The 18,803-nt window shown below is 40.9% G+C and overlaps 1 protein-coding gene across 1 annotated transcript; it reads right to left on the bottom strand.

Moving 5' to 3' along the window:
- Window positions 1–1,649: 1,649 nt before the first annotated feature.
- Window positions 1,650–18,212, bottom strand: LOC309696281 (lethal(3)malignant brain tumor-like protein 1). Its single transcript, XM_082517442.1, is given in 23 exon segments — window positions 1,650–1,906; window positions 2,145–2,207; window positions 2,296–2,453; window positions 2,903–2,952; window positions 3,020–3,208; window positions 3,508–3,610; window positions 4,184–4,325; window positions 5,193–5,303; window positions 5,432–5,517; window positions 5,809–5,885; window positions 6,969–7,120; window positions 7,428–7,519; window positions 7,785–7,920; window positions 8,042–8,146; window positions 9,160–9,248; window positions 9,634–9,682; window positions 9,781–9,916; window positions 9,999–10,161; window positions 10,698–10,824; window positions 11,984–12,165; window positions 16,074–16,245; window positions 16,248–16,269; window positions 17,322–18,212. Coding segments are annotated over 23 exon segments (2,580 nt in total). The 5' UTR covers window positions 17,363–18,212; the 3' UTR covers window positions 1,650–1,771.
- Between the last annotated feature and the right edge of the window lie 591 nt (window positions 18,213–18,803).

Raw genomic sequence — 18,803 nt, 5'->3', positions numbered from 1 at the left:
CCATGTGTAAAATCCATTTGAATTTCACAGTTGTGCTAAAATCCCAATGCAAAGAGTCCGTTTCATCTATTTATAACAGCTAAAAAATAATTTCAGACGTTTTGCATATAGAGATAAAAATTCAAACACTGTCGTTTGTTTTCTCTGCCTCGGATTCGAGAGCTGAGGGTCGACGTTTTAAAAGTTACATTTCGTCCTTCACTCGAGCGCTCACATTTTCGGTGCAGCGCGCAGAATTTTGAGGCAGTGAACATAAAGAACTAATACTCAGGAATAATCAGTGAAATGAGCAAAGGCTTCCTCCGCGACTCAATCACAAATCTAAACAGTCTGAACAAAGCAGCTCATTTGATTTCCTTTTTTTTAACATTACAGTGCAACAATTTGTCTAATATATAAGGAACTGTAATATTAACTGTTGCTGAATACAGTACTTCTGTATCAGCTTCTTTATTGCACAAAACATGAAGCCTATAAGAGCCTCACAGACCAGCCTCACTTACTGCATCAAAATCCTTTTACTTACTTTTTTTTTTAATGTGGAACCCTTTCTTGTCTTTTACCCAACCTTTTTTTTTTAATTTTCCTTCATTTCCATTAGTTGATACAGTATTTCAGGATGATTTCTTTTCAACCTTGATACATGTTCCTTTCACTTTTACTCGTCAGACATTGCAAACTGATGGGTTTTGTCACAATCCAGGTAAGAGTTCTCATCACATCTGGCCACGTGTGAACTTCATCTTAAGGTAAGTTGACCTCTTTGGAGGTTTCAACTATCCTTGTACATCAATAGGAACTATTCTAACTTAGGAAGTAAACGTACAGTATCAGTACTTATATCAGCTGCATTGGTGTAGGCAGGAACTGGATGTTAATCTTCCTTGTACAGGAAAACAAATAAAACAGTATGTCTGTTTAACAAACATCTGTTACATGACATCACCTATTTTTTCCCCTTCACACCACTGAGAGCAGCGGGTGTCTGCAGTTCTCTGCCCATCCATGTGTCCATAAGTTTGTATACCTTAAGATGGACAACTTTGTTCATCTTAATCAAGGACATGATACCTTTTGAAGGTTTTCGGGGATTGTCTTTAAATTTGGAAGTTCAAGCACGAACTGATTAGAATTTGGTAGTCGGTGTTTAAAAGTCGCTGAGAGCTTTTGGCTTAATTCACACTGTGATATCATTTCTCACAATAGCTTAAAAGGATATGTTATTTATAAAATTATAACATTTTTATGTTCAAATAGTAAAAAAGTTACCCGCAGAGAGACATGGATGTAAAGTGCGCTTTGGTAGGCAGAGAAATGCAACTGTGGGGTTTCCAGCCGTTCCCGCTGGCTTATAATTCAAATTCAGTATAAAGTATGTGGGTTGAAATGTTGAGATTTAGCACAGCACACACAGACGTACTGTGGCTAAGGGATATTTTTTGAGGGGTTTTGGGTGAACCAAACCCATCAGTTTCTGTTTTCCTACATGTGCTCCATCCTCATATCCATGACAGTCCTCCATTACTCTCCAAAAGTATTCATATTTTCTAATCAACCTGAATCTTCTAATCTCAGCTCTGTTTCTCTTTACCCTGATTGGACCTCACCCCCCCACCCCCACCCCACCCACCCCCCTCCCTCCTCCCTCTCTCTGATGGGTACAGGACACCGAACACATGGAAAAAGGGGTCAGGGTCTTTTTCCCTGCAACAGAATGAATTTGGCACATGATGATTGGCGGCACAGCGCTGCCGCTGAGTGAGGGCGGGATTCACTTCAGTCCCTCGTCTGTGCTCTTGAACATGAGGATGGCGTTGGAGATCTTGAGGGCGGGGCCTAGCTTAATGCTCATGATCTTCACAATGTCGGTCTGGGTCAGCAGCAGGAAAGCCTCCCCGTCGATCATCTAGAGAGACACAAATGTGGAGATAGTAAGTGGAGAAGAGTTTGTTCCATCTGGTCAAATATCAAATTATAGTAGCCCCTAGCAGTGAAATCCACTCAGAAATATTATACAGCTGCAAACATGTAAGAGTGCAAGACAGTCTAAACAGCATCAGTAATGAATGACATGTTTACACGTCACCAGTAAAGACTGCAAATCTTTATTCATCCTTCAGTTATTAATCCACCTCTGGTCTCACCTCTTCTTTGAAGAGACGAGCCTGTTCTTCACAGCCAATTAAATTCTGGACAAATCTGAAGACCTGCGGCACAGATGCAGCGGATTTCAGGTAATCGTATAAGTCAGAGAAAGAATGTAAATAATTATAGAGGCGAACGACATTTTCCCACCTCCTCGACGCTCCATGCAGCCACCTGGCTGGCGTGAATGCCCTGAACGCCGGGCAGCAGCTTGCAGTGCTGTTCCCAGCACAAAGACAGAGTGCGGTCTGATTGGTTGCTCAAAGCTGACATGAACAGTGATGGATACACTCCCTGTGAGGACATGTCTGTGCACAGAAACATACATACACATGATGAAACACGTGATTGTACAAACATGGAAATTTGAGGGGAATACGAGATACATGAGCTGACTGGATGTTTGTTGCAACTGTTGCCTGTCTAAATACTGTATCTAGAATCTTATAAAGACAACGTGATTGTAAAATTATCTTAAAAGCATTAAGTAATTATATAAGATAAATACGTTGACAACCATTTAATTTTGGGTATCATAGCAGAAAAAGCAACGGTTAATTCATTTCTATTAGATTGCAAGGCTCAGTGGAAGCTCTAAAAACTTCACCGGTGAGTTACAAAAGGTCTGCCGGCCTTTTCACAGTAACAAATACAGCATATCAAACAATTAACATGCAAATCTTCTGATTAGATTATTAGTATTTCTTGTTTTGAGGTGAGGTGCTGCGAAAACAAAAAAACAAACAGTGCAACTTACTCTGGTAGTCCCTCTGTTGATTCTTTCTGTATTTGGGAGGACGACCAATCCTGAAAATACAGAAAATGAATGCGAGAAAAAACAAACATGCACACAAATACATGGACACCACTTTACCTGCCACGGTAATGAGTCTTCTTAGTCCTCTGACCAAAGAAGAGGTTTCTCTTGCACTCTGAGTCTGATAGGTCAGCCTTCAGCCTACCCTGGTTACGCTCAGCCAACGGGCAGCCGGATATGCAGTGATGGGCGGTGAAACGACCGGTGACATGGCCTGAGCCGTCACACCCTGGAGTTGGACACTTCCTGTTTCAAAGACAAAAATGGAGATATGCTTTCTGTGCATTTTAGCATCTAAAAAAATTCTAATTTAAAAAAAAAAAAAGTTGGGACTCTGTGTAAAATGTCAACAAAAACATGGCCCCGTCCCAACTTTTTTTAGATCATTGACTGATAATGTCAAATTCAAAATGATGATCCACTTTCTCAGTTCAAATATTTGACTTTTTTTATTCTGTTTTCATTTAGGTTTTACACATCATCCCAAGTTTTTGGAAAAATCATGCATTTAATGACAGAATGACAGAGCTGAGTTCAGGATTTACCTGTTGTGGAAGCTGTATTTGTTGGTTCTGGGCTGACTGATGGGTTTACAGGGAACAGAGGAGGTGTAGGTGGACTGGCCTGTAGCAGGAGGCTCCCTCACACCTACATATATACAAACACAGAGGAGAACATTCACATACACTCATAGGCTGACATTCACAATCACGGCATTGATTATGCCTTAAAGAAATCATGTAAATAACAAGTGGCAAACCGTGAGGCTTTAAAAAGATCCACTAATGTCCACATGAGACTGGCTTTACAACAGAAAAAAACCATTTGGTCTATAAAGTCACCCATTTAACTTGTATTAAATCTTAAAGTTATGGATATGCCTGACAATGTAGATTAAATCATTACCTAAGAACAGTTTCTGTTAATCCAGTTTTCTTATTGTTAGGTAAAGTTAGCATGCCATTAAATATCACAGTGAATTACACTTGCTATGTAAGCTAGCTTGTCAGTGCTAGCATTAGCCAATATCGTAGCAGCACTGCCTTCAAAGTTCAACAAAATATTAAAATAAAGTTTCAGAACAGTCCGTAACACAATACTGATGTCACTGTGGCCACTTCTATCTTTTATATACAGTCTATAGAAGATAGCAATAGGCTTAGAATTTTTGACCTCCAGTTTTAAGTGAAGAAAAAGGAGTCACATGAGGCTGGTTGCTACCATGCGGTTGCTGTGTTTTAGTGTCCCGTGGAGGGATTTTAAGCGGGTGACCGGTGGCCTCGCACCAGCCTGCTGGATGGATGTCTGGGTGATCTGAGTCTACCCACTCATCATAGACGTGACTCCAGCCATCATAATGGATCTGAACAAGAAGAAGAGAGCGGGCTGTAATAGATATAAATACTCCACATGTACTTGAGCTCAAAATGTACAGAAATCAACAGTCAACTGCAAAGACGTATGACACAGTAATTGGACATGGAAGATCTTATTCCTGCAGACCTATCCAAACTGACAGGCACACATTAAACATACTTTATTGTTTCTTCTGTTTACTTCTCTTAGTCGTTGTGCTGTTATTTCTGATGACTGATCCGATCATCTACACACACACAATCCACTTTATTGATCTAGTCTTTTATCTCTGTTTGTCTTCTTCACCTCTGCAAAATCCTTGTTCAAACTGTTCCTGACGAGGCAAGATGGTTTAACCCATGAGACTGGCACCTTCTGCTTGTTTTCCAGGTTTGATTCACTGCATCAGTTAGATTGCAGGTTGTGCAAGCAGCACCTTGGTTTATCTGGATGCTGATGGTCAGACCGAAGGGATCATATGCTTGATTGTCAGGATGGTCGGTCTTTGAAAGCGGAGCTCAGAGAGGTTGAAAAGTGGTCCACCAAGATGATATTTGATCTCCAGACTTGTTTATTGTTTTATTTATTGAAGCACAGCTGCTGAGCATAAGGAAAAAGTACTGGAGCAGGAATCTATATCTAATTTACTCTGATGATTGATGAAACTTGATTTCTTTTATTGTCATCAAACCAGTCTTGACTCCTTTTTTTATAAAGCTGATACTGGGATTATGTTTAATTGTGTTGCTTCCAGCTCTTTGACTGATTCTTGGGATCTTTTAATCTTTAGGAATCGATCAATCAATTAATTTTCTTCAAGAAAATGGGTTCAAGTAATCATTCCACAACATTAAAGAACTACACAAAGTTGTACCTTAATGCGATGTGTGTCCACCTCCTCAACTGTAGCCACTCTTATGAGACCGGGACTTCTTTTGTCCACGGCCTCCAGTTTCATCTGAGGCTGAAAGCTGTGAGGTGACCGCTGGAGCAGAGGATGATGGGATTTCACATTCACGTTGACAACAAAACAAACTAGACATATTTTCCATTAATCTGTGACTTTACTGTTCGTAATGCTAGCTCTTCTTTACTTTTTATCTGCATTCTCACCACTTTAAAGGCATCAGCAGCCACTGCTTTGGATCCTGTCTCCTCCAAGTATCGAGACCAGGAGAACCGGCCCTGGTCTGGATAATCTGGTGCAGGAAAAAACTTTCACCAACGTAAACAGCCATAAAACCTTACACGGTTTTGCCTGACTTTATATATCACTTATTAAAAAACAGCTTTTGTAAGTTTTAAGCATAGATACATATGTCAGGTACTAACTTTTAACTGTCACATGTTCATCCTCAGTTTAACGGTAATGAAAGAAAAAAAAAAGAGGGCAAGTGTACAAAAAAGTAACTGAGCAGAACTCATGATGAACCCATGATATGACAATGAGCACGGATAAACTACTGATTAACAGGGATCACATTCCTCACCTTGGGGTGGTGTTAGAGGGAGGTTCCTTTCTTGGCACCAACCAATAGGATGAATGTACGGACTGCTGGAATCACACCTGCATGTTGTGACACACAACAATATGCACAATTTAGGTTCAATAGAAATTTCTGTGAACTTACAGGAAAATTAAGACTGAACTGATGAGAGATTATGCTGCAGGAAATAAATCAGCATCTAGCTGTTGAAGAAAGTGAAACTTTTAAATCCTGAAAGATTTGTGTTTCTCTCTGTTGAAGTGATCTAAAGACACTTGTTTAGTAGTATTGTATCCATAGTGACATTGATGTAAAGGTGGATTTGTTGTACTGCTCTGAATCTCTGTGAAGATTGTGTTACAGCAATGTCAGTGTTTGCACGACACTTTTTTTCTGCATTGCTCTGTAAACAATCTGAGCTGACTGTGTTGAATATTGAACAACAGTTACTTTTACTGAAACACAGGAGCGAGAAAAGAGAGAGGTGAAAAAACGAGAAAGCAGCACGCATGTGCTGAAACGAGTGAGCCAGATAAAAGTCCAGCTTGTTACGCTTTGTTTAATGGAGGCATTATCTTTATGCTAATCAATACACCGTGCTTATGCAGCTCGGCTGCTGTAGTCTGAATTGCTGCGATATGTACTGAAAAAGAAATCGGATACATGGAAAACATATTAGATGTTCACACTGAGAAAAGTCCAAGGGTTTTGGATTTTTTTTGCAGACAGACGAACCTTTACTTCTGAGCAAGGTTGCCACTCTAAAATGTTCTGAAATGAACATTTCACAAACGTAATTTTATAATCTGAAATGGTCACATATCACCTATGACACAGCATCAAACAGCTGTACAGTCCTAATAAAGGTATGAATTTCGTTCCACGGGATTCAGAACTTTTTGCAAACTCTAGCAGCCATCATTAATCTGCCTTAACAATGCCAACTGCTCCCCTCTTGATTAAACTCAAACCTCCAGCTACACCAGCAGAATAGAGATATTATAATTACCCTTTTCTATGACAGCACGAAATATCTAAATAGCTGTATTCTCACCGATACTGCTTCAGATTTATATGAACATATCAAAAGCCCAATCACAGTATCATTTTAGAAATCCTTTAAATCATTTCCCAAAAGCATTCAGATAGATGCTACGACTCACCAGTAGTCATATGTGTCATCCCAGTTGTCAAAATGAACCAGGAAGCGGTCATCCACCACATCGGTGATGGTTGCTACACAGATCAGGGAGGGGTTCATACGATCGACGGCCTCCAGCTTCATTCCTATCTCGAAACCACACTTCACATCGATCTGGAAAACCAGGGGAAGCGTTACCTTCTTTGGTGTGCTGTTGAGCCACTTGTCAAGATTTTTAGATTATGACCTCCATGCATTTGGTATTTACATAAAAATTATCCAGGACCTTATTAAACAAAACAGTTCAGTTTGTCTTCAGTGCTGCACGATCATGATCTAAGGTGCACATTTCTTAAAATAAGCTTTTCATTATAATAGCTGAAGTTGGGAATTTTCCTTGCACTGAATCAGTCACCTCATCCAATATGTGTGTGTGTGGTTAAAACAGCCAGCATATATTATACTGCACAGAGATGGTTACCCTTCCGGGACTGGCAAAAAGTTCTTTGGGAGCCACTTGTGCTTTAGTCATTCTCAGATAGTTGGTCCAAGTAAACTCCTCCTCTTTACAGCCTGCAGGAAGCACAGAAATACAGAAAGGAGTCACATGTTGGAAGATTTAGAGGATTTAGAGGAATTGTTTTCACATCTGTGTGCTTTAAATGTAAAAATGCCAGGAGAGACTCAGCTGAGCTCAGTAAAAACACTAGATCTCATTACTTAATCTGCACCAAAAGAAACCATGCGCTCTAAACTTCTTGTGTCAATAAAACACACACTGGGATGGCAAATATTTTTTAAGAATTTATTTAGTGTAAGAATAAGTATGACCTCTGACCTTTGGGGGTGTGCAATTTGTGCCCTGTGCTCTCACACCAGCCTGCAGCGTGGATGTCGGGAGAGTTGGCATTCACCCAGAAGTCATGACAGTCAGAGTAGCCATCAAAATGAAGCCGCAGCCGGTAACCGCAGACCTGACATGACATATCAGAAGAGGAGACACCTCAGTGAACTCATTCTGCATCCAAAGCATTCTGTGAATACATGAAAATGATCCTAAATAAGAAGCCTGGCGGCGACGGTCAACTGGCTCACCTCAGCCACAGTGAGGACAAAGTACATGGACGGATGCTGCGGGTCGATGCCTTCCAGCTTCATCCCCTGTTTGAAGCCGTTCTTCACTGTCGGCACTCTCTGGGACTGGAACATGAAACAACAGCAAAAGTTTCCGTACAACAAGGAGATGGAAGCAAAGTCTGCATAAAAGATTTTTCTGGGGAAACTGAGTGACAGCAAAGAACAGAGAAACCATCCGAAAACCGCTAGAAAAAATAATAAAATAACAGGGATTATGTCTTCATCTTAATGTTTTTTACTCTTTTATTCCAAGATTAGGTTTTTCATCACTGTTATACAAGCCTTTAGATTATTTTAAAATCAAACTCCAACATTTAGTACAGAGGTGTCAAACGTAAGGCCCGGGGGTCAGAATCGGTCCGACAAACACTCTAAGACTCCAATCCAGTCTGCTTAGACAGGTTTGGAAAATGGCATAAATTTTGGACTTTTAACTGTATTTTTAAACATTTTATAACTTAACCGATGAAGACCATGGACATTTATACCACATCAACATAACTACGTAGTAGGTAAACTATTCTGCTGGATACACTCACAGCTCAAAAAAAAGAAGCAAGTTCTTTGAATTAACATACACTTTCTGTTTTGGAATAGTCTCAGCAATGAGCTTTCTTTTGTGTAATTTTCAGCACTTATTTCTTACAATTTAAGCCCAACGAGCTGCGCTGACAGATTTCTTTCATTTGATACAGCAGCGTTTCTTTATTGTGTAGAAAAACGGAGACGTACTGCTGAAATTGCACTTGTTTTCTTACACTGAGATACTTCAGAGATTAAAAGTGTAACTAAAGTTCTTTACACTTACAGAATGGAGAGTTTCATTGATTTGGCCCGCTTCACTTCAAAGTGGGCACAATGTGAAATTAGTTTTAAATCCTTGATTTAATATATGAACATATGGCTTTGGCGACATAAATTACTTTGTCCCTCTCTTGAGAGTGCTACACTCAATTTTGCTCCGAGCAATAGATTTGATTGCCTACTACGGTTACTACGGATGTGTGTGTGTGTGTGTGTGTGTGTGTGTGTGTGTGTGTGTGTGTGTGTGTGTGTGTGTGTGTGTGTGTACATACCTCTTGGAAAAGCTTGTTAGGAGCAGCAACAGCTTTGGTCTCCTCCAGGTACTGAGCCCACGTCCACTGCTCTGTCTTACTGTCTCCACCTTCAGCAAACAGACACCATCATTTATTACATTTATAAAATTATTTATTACAATTTACAACTAATGGAAACAGTCAGAAGAAGATAATTTAATGGCATGTCAGCTGCAGCGGAATTTAAAAAATCTAAGCCTGCTGTGAAACTCCAACATTATGTCTTCTATACACTCGATACATTTTCGACCTTGCATGTTTTTTTTTTTCAAATAAATTGAAACAGGAAAGGGTATGTAATGAAAGGATAAAGAAGGACACACAGCTTCTGGATGAAGTAAAGAGATGATGTGATTTTATGTGATGTAGTGTTGCAGCTTAGTAGTAATAGTATCCAGTGAAAGATGATATGCGTCCAACAAAACCACTGATGCAAGAAATAAATGCTCCAACCTCCTCTGATGTGTCGGCCATCTGCTTTAGAATCATCCATTTTCTCATCCTTAAAAAGAAAACACGAGAAAGCACACAACAGGAAACGGTGAGATGGTAGTCACGCATAAAAGCAACTTTAAAACTGAAATAGCAACGCGGTTCCACCGTGCCCTCGATGTCCGAGTCTTCCTCAGATGGACTCAGGTACTCCTTCCTTTTCCTCTTCCTCATGGGCTTCAGGTGATCGGGGTTGAGGGAGACTCTCCCGCCTGCCGGCACTTTCTCCACGCCAATGCTCCTCCTGAGGCGCGGGGAACGAAAGATGAGCTTATGCATGTGGAGCGAGGCGCGTAAACATAAAGGCCGAGCAGCGGGGCACATACTTGTCAGTGATGGGGTCTCTGCGGAGCTCTTCTGTGTAGGTCCGCTGAGCTCTGGGATTATGGTTCTGTTGTCCTGGATCAACCTGGACTTCAGCTTTGATCGGCACCAACCTCTCTGGCTCCAGGGCCACGCCCCTCCCAGAGCTGGCAGGAGTCGACGCATCTGTCACAGACAGGGCTGCAGGTGAAAACACGCCCGTCTGCATCTTTATTGAATATTCTTTGACTTTTCAAAGTTTCTCAGCTGGATTTTAAATGTCTACAAAGAAATCTGCAGCTGCAACCTCTTCACTTGTAAAGAGAAGCTCTGCTACAGCTGATGTAATTACCACTCATTTATGCTTAATACACACACACACACACACACACACACACACACACACACACTGATGACTGAGCCCATGCTGTTTAGTACTTCAAATAAAAGTGCAGGCTGTTTAAACACGTGTAACACAAGAACTAGTTTAACTCACTGTTATATTTGAAATATCACATATAAAAGCTGCTTTGGTTATCAAATATGTGCTAAAATATAACAAACACATGTGGCTAAGTAGTATAAAAATCTGTTATCCTAGAGGTGACCGGTTCCAAACTGTTTTCTGCTCTGTGTGTGCAAAATGTAAATGATTCACCAGAGTGCAGTATTTGTGTGTCTGTGCCTGATATTACTATGACCTTACGTAACCACGAGTCTACCTGGCTTGTCTGGAACTCTTTCTGCGTCAGTGGATCTCCCAGAAGTCCCTGCTGCAGGTTCAGCAGTGCTGCTGGCAGTGCCCGGGGTGATCAATGTGCTCAGAGCTCCTAAGTCACTCACACAGAACTACAAGACAAATACACACACACACATGCATCAGTGCACCATCTGTCAAAATGTATATATGTGTATATATATATATATATATATATATATATATATATATATATATATATGTGTATATATGTGTATATATATATATATAAAAAAAAAAACACCCAGCACGCCCCTGCGGGCGGTTTTATCCTTCAAGCTCGGGTCCTCTACCAGAGGCCTGGGAGCTTGAGGGTCCTGCGCAGTATCTTAGCTGTTCCCAGGACTGCGCTCTTCTGGACAGAGATCTCCGATGTTGTTCCCGGGATCTGCTGGAGCCACTCGCCTAGCTTGGGAGTCACCGCACCTAGTGCTCCGATTACCACGGGGACCACCGTTACCTTCACCCTCCACATCCTCTCGAGCTCTTCTCTGAGCCCTTGGTATTTCTCCAGCTTCTCGTGTTCCTTCTTCCTGATATTGCTGTCATTCGGAACCGCTACATCGATCACTACGGCCGTCTTCTTCTGTTTGTCTACCACCACTATGTCCGGTTGGTTAGCCACCACCATTTTGTCCGTCTGTATCTGGAAGTCCCACAGGATCTTAGCTCGGTCATTCTCCACCACCCTTGGGGGCATCTCCCATTTTGACCTCGGGACTTCCAGGTTATACTCGGCACAGATGTTCCTGTACACTATGCCGGCCACTTGGTTATGGCGTTCCATGTATGCTTTGCCTGCTAGCATCTTGCACCCTGCTGTTATGTGCTGGATTGTCTCTGGGGCATCTTTACACAGCCTGCACCTGGGGTCTTGCCTGGTGTGATAGACCCCAGCCTCTATGGATCTTGTACTCAGAGCTTGTTCTTGTGCTGTTGTTGTTGTTGTTCTTGTGCTGCCATGATTAGTGCCTCTGTGCTGTCTTTCAGTCCAGCTTTGTCCAGCCACTGGTAGGATTTCTGGATATCAGCCACCTCCTCTATCTGCCGGTGGTACATACCGTGCAGGGGCCTGTCCTTCCATGCTGGTTCCTATATATATATATATATATATATATATATATATATATATATATATATATATATATATATATATATATATATATGTTATTCAGGACTTTGTCAAAAAAGAAATAAAAACAACTTTCAATGACTTTTTTTAAACCACAGCAAAGCTTAATATCGCTTTACCTTAAGGTTGCTACTGGGCAGGATGGCCATTCCCTCCTTCAACTCTAGGACATGGACAATGCTACAAGCTCCGCCCACCTGTGCTGTCAGTGCAGGCGTTGCCATCTCATTGGCTCTGCTTCCTTTACCTGGGTTACCCACTGCAACAGCTGGAGTCACCTCCACCTTCTGATGGGCAGGAGCTGAGGAAAAAGATGCACTCGGAATAATAAAGCACAAAGTGATGTAGTTCATTGTCATCTGCTTTACTCACTATAAATGGTAAAGGAAAAACAGCGCTCTGTTGCCGTGACAACCAGGCAAATAGTATTTGTTTGTTTCTGTAGATTTGCAGACAGGCTTGGTTATCAGCACACTTCACAAAACTGTTAAACAGCTGCTAATATCGTCACTCAGTTTTCACACTCAGTATTACTGCACATTTCTCTGACATGAGAAACTGCAATAGAAATCAGGATCTGCTGGTTATTGGTGTTATATTATTGTTATTAGTGATTAACACGTTTGTAAAAGACCCGGGGGCACAGACCTGGCCTCAGAGAGGGTCACAAGCTAATGTGCGTCTAACGCCAAGTCAGATAAATGGGAGGATTGTGTTGGGAAATAAATTGTGTCTGTTTTTTATTTTTATATCAGTTCATTAAAGTATTTTTTCCCCCAAAACTTTGTTATGGTTTTTATTTCAGTAAGTTTTTATTTTAAGTAACAACAACAGTCTTGGTTTATCTAATACAGAGCAGAGATTTTGGAAGCAATCAAACTGTTTTCTTAATGTTGTTGTTATTTTGGACAAACACAGTTTTAATTACCTGATTATCTCTTTTGTTAATAAAATTAAAAAAGTAAAAAACTTCCACGGCTTTGGTGAGCTAGAGCTAACGTCTCAGAAAGTGTTGCTCTGTCCGGCCAACACATCAAAACTTAAAGGTTTAATATTGAACATGGAAACTCTGAATTAAAAATTATGCATTAAAACTTATTAATTATGAACAGGCACTGGAAGATTTGTCAGGATTTGCACATGCAGTGAGGAGTGGCTGAGTGAACTCTATGTACTACCAGTCAAAAGTTTGTACACACCTTCTCATTTAATGTTTTTTCTTTATTTTCATGACTATTTAAACTGTAGATTCTCACTGAAGGGATCACAACTAAGAATGAACACATATGGAGTTATGTAGTAAACAAAAACGTGTGAAATAACTTGTGTTTTATATTTTAGATTCTTCAAAATAACCGCCCTTTGCTTCCATTACTGCTTTGCACACTCTTGGCCTTCTCTCAATGAGTTTCATGAAATGGTTTTCCAATAGTTTTGAAGAAGTTCCCAGAGATGCTCAGCATCTTGTTGGTCCTTTTGCCTTCACTCTGCGGTTCATCTAATCCCAAACCATCTCCTGTGCCTTCAGTTTTGAATAAGTTCCCCAACAGTGTCACCAGCACAACACCCCCACACCATCACACCTCCTCAATGCTTCACAGTGGGAACCATACATCTAGAGACCATCAGTTCACCTTTTCTGCGTTGCACAAAAACACGGCAGGTGGAACCAAAGATCTTAAATTTGGACAATGAGACCAAAGCACTGGTCTAATGTGTTTTGTGCTAATTTTGATAATTGTATTTCAAACAAATCTCTTCTGCTTGTTGTTGCTGCTTGTATTAGTTTCTTAGCAGCTATTTGACCATAAAGGCCTGATTTGCGAAGTCTCCTCTGAACAGTTGATGTACAGATCTGTCTGCTACTGGAACTCTGTGTGGCATTTATCTGGGCTCTAATCTGGGTTGCTGTTAACTTGTGATTTCTGAGGCTGGTCAGATGAATTTATCCTCAGCAGCAGAGGTAACTCTTGGTCTTCCTTTCCTGGGCCGGTCCTCATGTAAGCCAGTTTCATTGTAGCGCTTGATGGTTTTTGCAACTGCACTGCATTCAAAGTTTAGTTATTTTCCGGACTGTCTGACCTTCAGTTCTTAAAGTAATGAGAAGGTGTGTCCAAACTTTTGACTGGTAGTGGATGTAGCATCTTTAACAATCCTTAAACCATCAGCTGGGCCCGATTCCAAGAAGCAGGCTTAGTAAACAACTTTGAATTTGTTAACCCTAAATTGAAGGAAACACTGTTTTCCCCCCCTGAACGACAGGTAACTTCAACTCTGAGTAGTTACCATGGTTACCAAGTTTCTCTCTCTGACTCCTCCCCTCTTGATATGCACAGTTTAATTTCTCCTTCATAAAGTCGCTGTCAAAGTGCACAACGCAGCAAATTCATTCACAGAAGAGGGCATGGTTAGTTCACTGTTTTCTGTACGTAACATAACAGCGATTACATCTTAGACTTATTGTCAGTTCAGATTTAAATCTATAGACTCGGTCTTTCTAAAGCTGAATCTCTGTGAACAGTAATGCAGCTGTCACACTGTCAGTCAGTTTGCCCACACTTTAAACATTTGCTGCAGCAATCACTGTTTAAGTTATCAATCATGTGTTGTTCTGTAATCAGTCACATTGATGGAAAAATGGCTGAGAATATCTGATTGAAGATGAGCGTGAAATGACTAAAACTGAGTTCAATGGTTTTTTTACAGTGACGTTTAAGGATGCGCTCAGATAACCATCATGGATTCAGACTGGATCAGGTCTGGATCCAGCTCATCTCCTCCAGATCCATTCATTGTGGCTTAATTTGTCCCGATACAATCTGTATTCCTTATTTAAAGAGCCTCACCCTCCCAGAATTACACTAAAATATCTCAAATCTATCTGAACATCATGTAAACAGCTCTATAAAAGCTGAGACATTTCTAAAAACGTGTTTGTCCATGCTAACATGCAAAGTCTTACTATCAGGCTACCAGTAACTGAGTAAAACATCTCTACTGTTGCCGTAAGAGAGCCATCATCTATCACTGAAGGCTGATATTACATAAAATTACGAACGCTTACACTGGGGAACATTAAAGCACAGTTTTTCCTCTAAATTTAATTAAAAACTTTTATCCAGTAATGGCAGACATAATGAAATCCTCTGTGAAAAATGAAATTCTTACAGCGCATCAGTACATTAAATTTTTACTGAATAATTATTGGGGAAAAATGTAATGATTATAAACTGCTGCAATAACTGTTTTTTTTACTGAACCAAAACTGACTTGAGGGCAGACTGTCTGTTGCCGTCTGGGTTACTAATCTCACAGGTCCATCAGTAAAGTGTGGCTCGTCTGTTTCTCCAGATTTTTATCTTCCCGGACATCTCCTAGATTTTGTCCCTGTCAGGTTACAGCTGAATCATTAGGGTTAAAAATCAGAACTATAGCTTCATCTAATGAAAGTTTGCTAAATAAACACCGCAGTCAGTACAGAGAAGTTAGATATTTCATATCGAACATTTATATTGTGCATGATGATGACAGAACGGCCCGTGGCTCAATAAAATGACTCTTTCCGCACTTCTAAAAGGACTAAAAGGAGGCTCTCTTGTTTACCTGTTGCCGTGGTGAATCTGCCCTCCTAAAGTAAAAGAGGTCAATTTTAACATTTTCATTTAAATGTATCCAGCTAATGATTTTATTAGACTGAGATTTAAAGCGGATGACTTGTTCAATGAAAAGAAAAGATAAGTTTTTAATTAACAATTCAATTTTCATTGGGGGGGGGGTATCACAAATGCATCAATAAACCTGACCTGAATTACTGACAGAATGATCTGAAGCCATTTAGTAAGTCTATGAAGGTTTTCTGGAAATGAAGACTCAGAGTTGATTATTAAACTCACAGCTTTGTGAACAGTGACCTAATAAGATGAGTTGCATCTTTTGTGTATATATTTCTATGTGATGTTATTAAGTCAACCATTAAAATGACCCTTGTTTTGTAATGTGATGCCTGTGAATTAGGTTAAACATTGCAGGTGTAAATTCTGAACTATGACCTTACAATTTGCCTGGTAAATTATTACACTGCTGGTTACTTAAAGGCTCACTTCTCAATTCGTTTTTCAGTCTAATGAGATCAGAAGACACGATCAGTGTTTTCCCCAACAGTGCTTTAGTAGAGTATGTATCTGTGAACATGCTTACATATGAGTTCACCTGGTAGCAGGAGAGCAGTGGTGGTGTGGGGCTGAGGCCGAGCCTTCTTGGTCACACCATCACCCCCGCAGATGAGGATTGTCTCTGTGGGAGGCGAAGATGACGGATCCATAGGGGTGCAGTCCGGTTCTTTGGCTGGAGCCTCCATGTTCACTTTGGCACTCATGACGGCGTCCCAGTGTGTTGTGCTGGAGCACTGGGAGACACAGCGTGAGAAATAGCACAAAGTAATGCTGTCTGGTTATCGGGTAACAGCTTTAACATTGTGTGTTAAAGATTTATAGAGGAGACTGTACCCAAAACCTGAGGAGGGAGTGCCACAGTATGGACGGGAGAGTAATCCCGCCAATTTAAGCTTTCATTTTTATGTTGTTTCTTGTTTTTAAATATATTTCTTTATTGGAATATGTCTGATTTAGAGGCATATACAAAATTCAAATCTTAAATTATTATAATATTATTTTCTGCTGTCTTGAAACATCTCTTTTTAATTTACCACATTAGCACCGCTTTTATCATTCAACAAAATACTATTTATCCAAAGTACAGGACAGAGTTTAAATTTTACTTTAAAATTTAACTACATTTCACCCTCCAAAAAATCTTCCTCTAAAAGTGTTTCCAATAAGGCAAAACAGCCATGAACTTTTATAAGCCATGCATTCCTTTCAATAATAAAAGAATAATGGTGACACACCAATATTTACGCGCAAGCTCCCAAGTCTACACACACACACACACACCGACAGAGACTAAAATACAGCATTTCAGTTAAAATGGCGGAGGATCTGAAATCCTTGAGGCAAAAAATGTGCTAAAGCAGAGGCTCAATTCCTGTGAAAATCCCATTTAATGAAAAAAGCAACCTTATCGCCCATTCCGGCAATATCTTTAATGAATGAGCAACATTTTCTCCTCATAACAGCGTTAAGTGTGCCGGGTATTTTTGAAACCTTGGCGCAACTGCTTTAAATTTAAAATTAGTATTTAAACCTGCTACGTCAAAGATCCGCGAGCCATTATCAAATGTATATATTAAAGATGATAAGCTTTGTGCTTGATTACATCTCTGACGCCAAAAACGGTTTACCTCGGTGAGGGGAGAAAAAAAAGAAACAACAGACTGGCGGGTTTCTTTTTAAACCCAGTGTGACTAAAATATGCTTCTGCCTTCTATAATTAGAGGAAAGTTCTAAAATTTGATTTTAATTCGTGTTTTCAGATTTCAGGAACTGAAATTTGGCTTACCAGCTCTGATCTCCTGCGGCTCCGGGGCTTGGACTGCGCATGCGCGGGACCACAGTACAGTCACCGCTCGTTGGCTATAATTTAACGCCAAAAGAAAGACTTCCAGTGCGTCGCTCCACTTTCAGTAATGGTCGATAGGTGGAAAAAAAAGTGCTCCCTCGATTAGCTGCAAAAGCGTAAAATAGCTGCTGTAACGATTTTTATTTGGCATGCGAGCGAAATGTTCCCGCTTACATCCATAAATACGCGCTCTGCTCATTTCCTCCACAACTGCAGCCTATAATGAGCGAGCGTTTATTATATAATTAGCAGGATATAGGTCATGTCAATACTGCAGTCAAGGTTTTTATAATCCAGACAACAACGTCAGGCAGCAAGTTTATTTTTTAATGAAGATCTTTTATTGAACATAGCATAAAAAAGGACTTTTTCCCCATTAGATCTCATACATGTTGGGGGAGAAAAAAAAAGTCAGTTCCACAAGATGGAGAATGTGGCTGAGTTCAGCAAGTCTGATGTTTACAGACTCACAGGAGTTCTGAACACATGGACCTTTCAAGCACAAAAACAGTACTAGCTGCAAACTTTAAATAAGGCTTTCCAAAACCCTTAAGTCTGTTCTGAAGCTGGGGAGGGAAAACATTACCAGGGAAGCAATCGGCGCAATGGAAGAATCTGAGGAAAAACAGGACGCTGCAAAGGAGTCTAGTCAAACTGAAAATCAAAAACTAAAATAAAGGCCCTTAATAGATTACCTGCTTAATGTTACCAACCTCCTCCCCCCAAAAAGCTACCAAAAGATTGCTTTGTGCTGATTACTCTATGTACAAGTAGTTAAAAGGGATCAAAATAATCCATCTACAATGCAAGTTACTCAAAAGTGAAGTCCAAACCATCCATCCATCCATCCATCCATCTTCATCCGCTTATCCGAGGTCGGGTCGCGGGGGTAGCAGCCTAAGCAAAGAGGTCCAGACCTCCCTCTCCCCAGCCACCTCCTCCAGCTTGTCCGGGGGAATACCAAGGCGTTCCCAGGCCAGCCGAGAGATATAATCTCTCCAGCGTGTCCTGGGTCTGCCCCGGGGCCTCCTCCCGGTGGGACATGCCTGGAACACCTCGCCCAGGAGGCGCCCAGGGGGCATCCTTGCCAGATGCCCGAACCACCTCAGCTGGCTCCTTTCGATGTGGAGCAGCAGCTGCTCTACTCTAAGCCCCTCCCGGATGGCCAAACTTCTCACCCTATCTCTAAGGGAGAGGCCAGCCACCCTTCGGAGGAAGCTCATTTCCGCCGCTTGTATCCGCGATCTCGTTCTTTCGGTCACTACCCACAGCTCGTGGCCATAGGTGAGGGTAGGGACGTAGATCGACCGGTAAATTGAGAGCTTCGCTTTTACACTCAGCTCCCTCTTCACCACGACTGACCGGTGCAGCGTCCGCATTACTGCAGCCGCAGCCCCAATCCGTCCAAACCCTCATCTTTAA

The sequence above is a fragment of the Aulonocara stuartgranti genome, assembly GCF_965226115.1.
Source record: "Aulonocara stuartgranti genome assembly, chromosome: 20".
Lineage (NCBI taxonomy): Eukaryota > Metazoa > Chordata > Actinopteri > Cichliformes > Cichlidae > Aulonocara > Aulonocara stuartgranti.
Note: the sequence above shows the minus strand (reverse complement) of the source record. Positions and strands in the feature narration are given on the sequence as shown.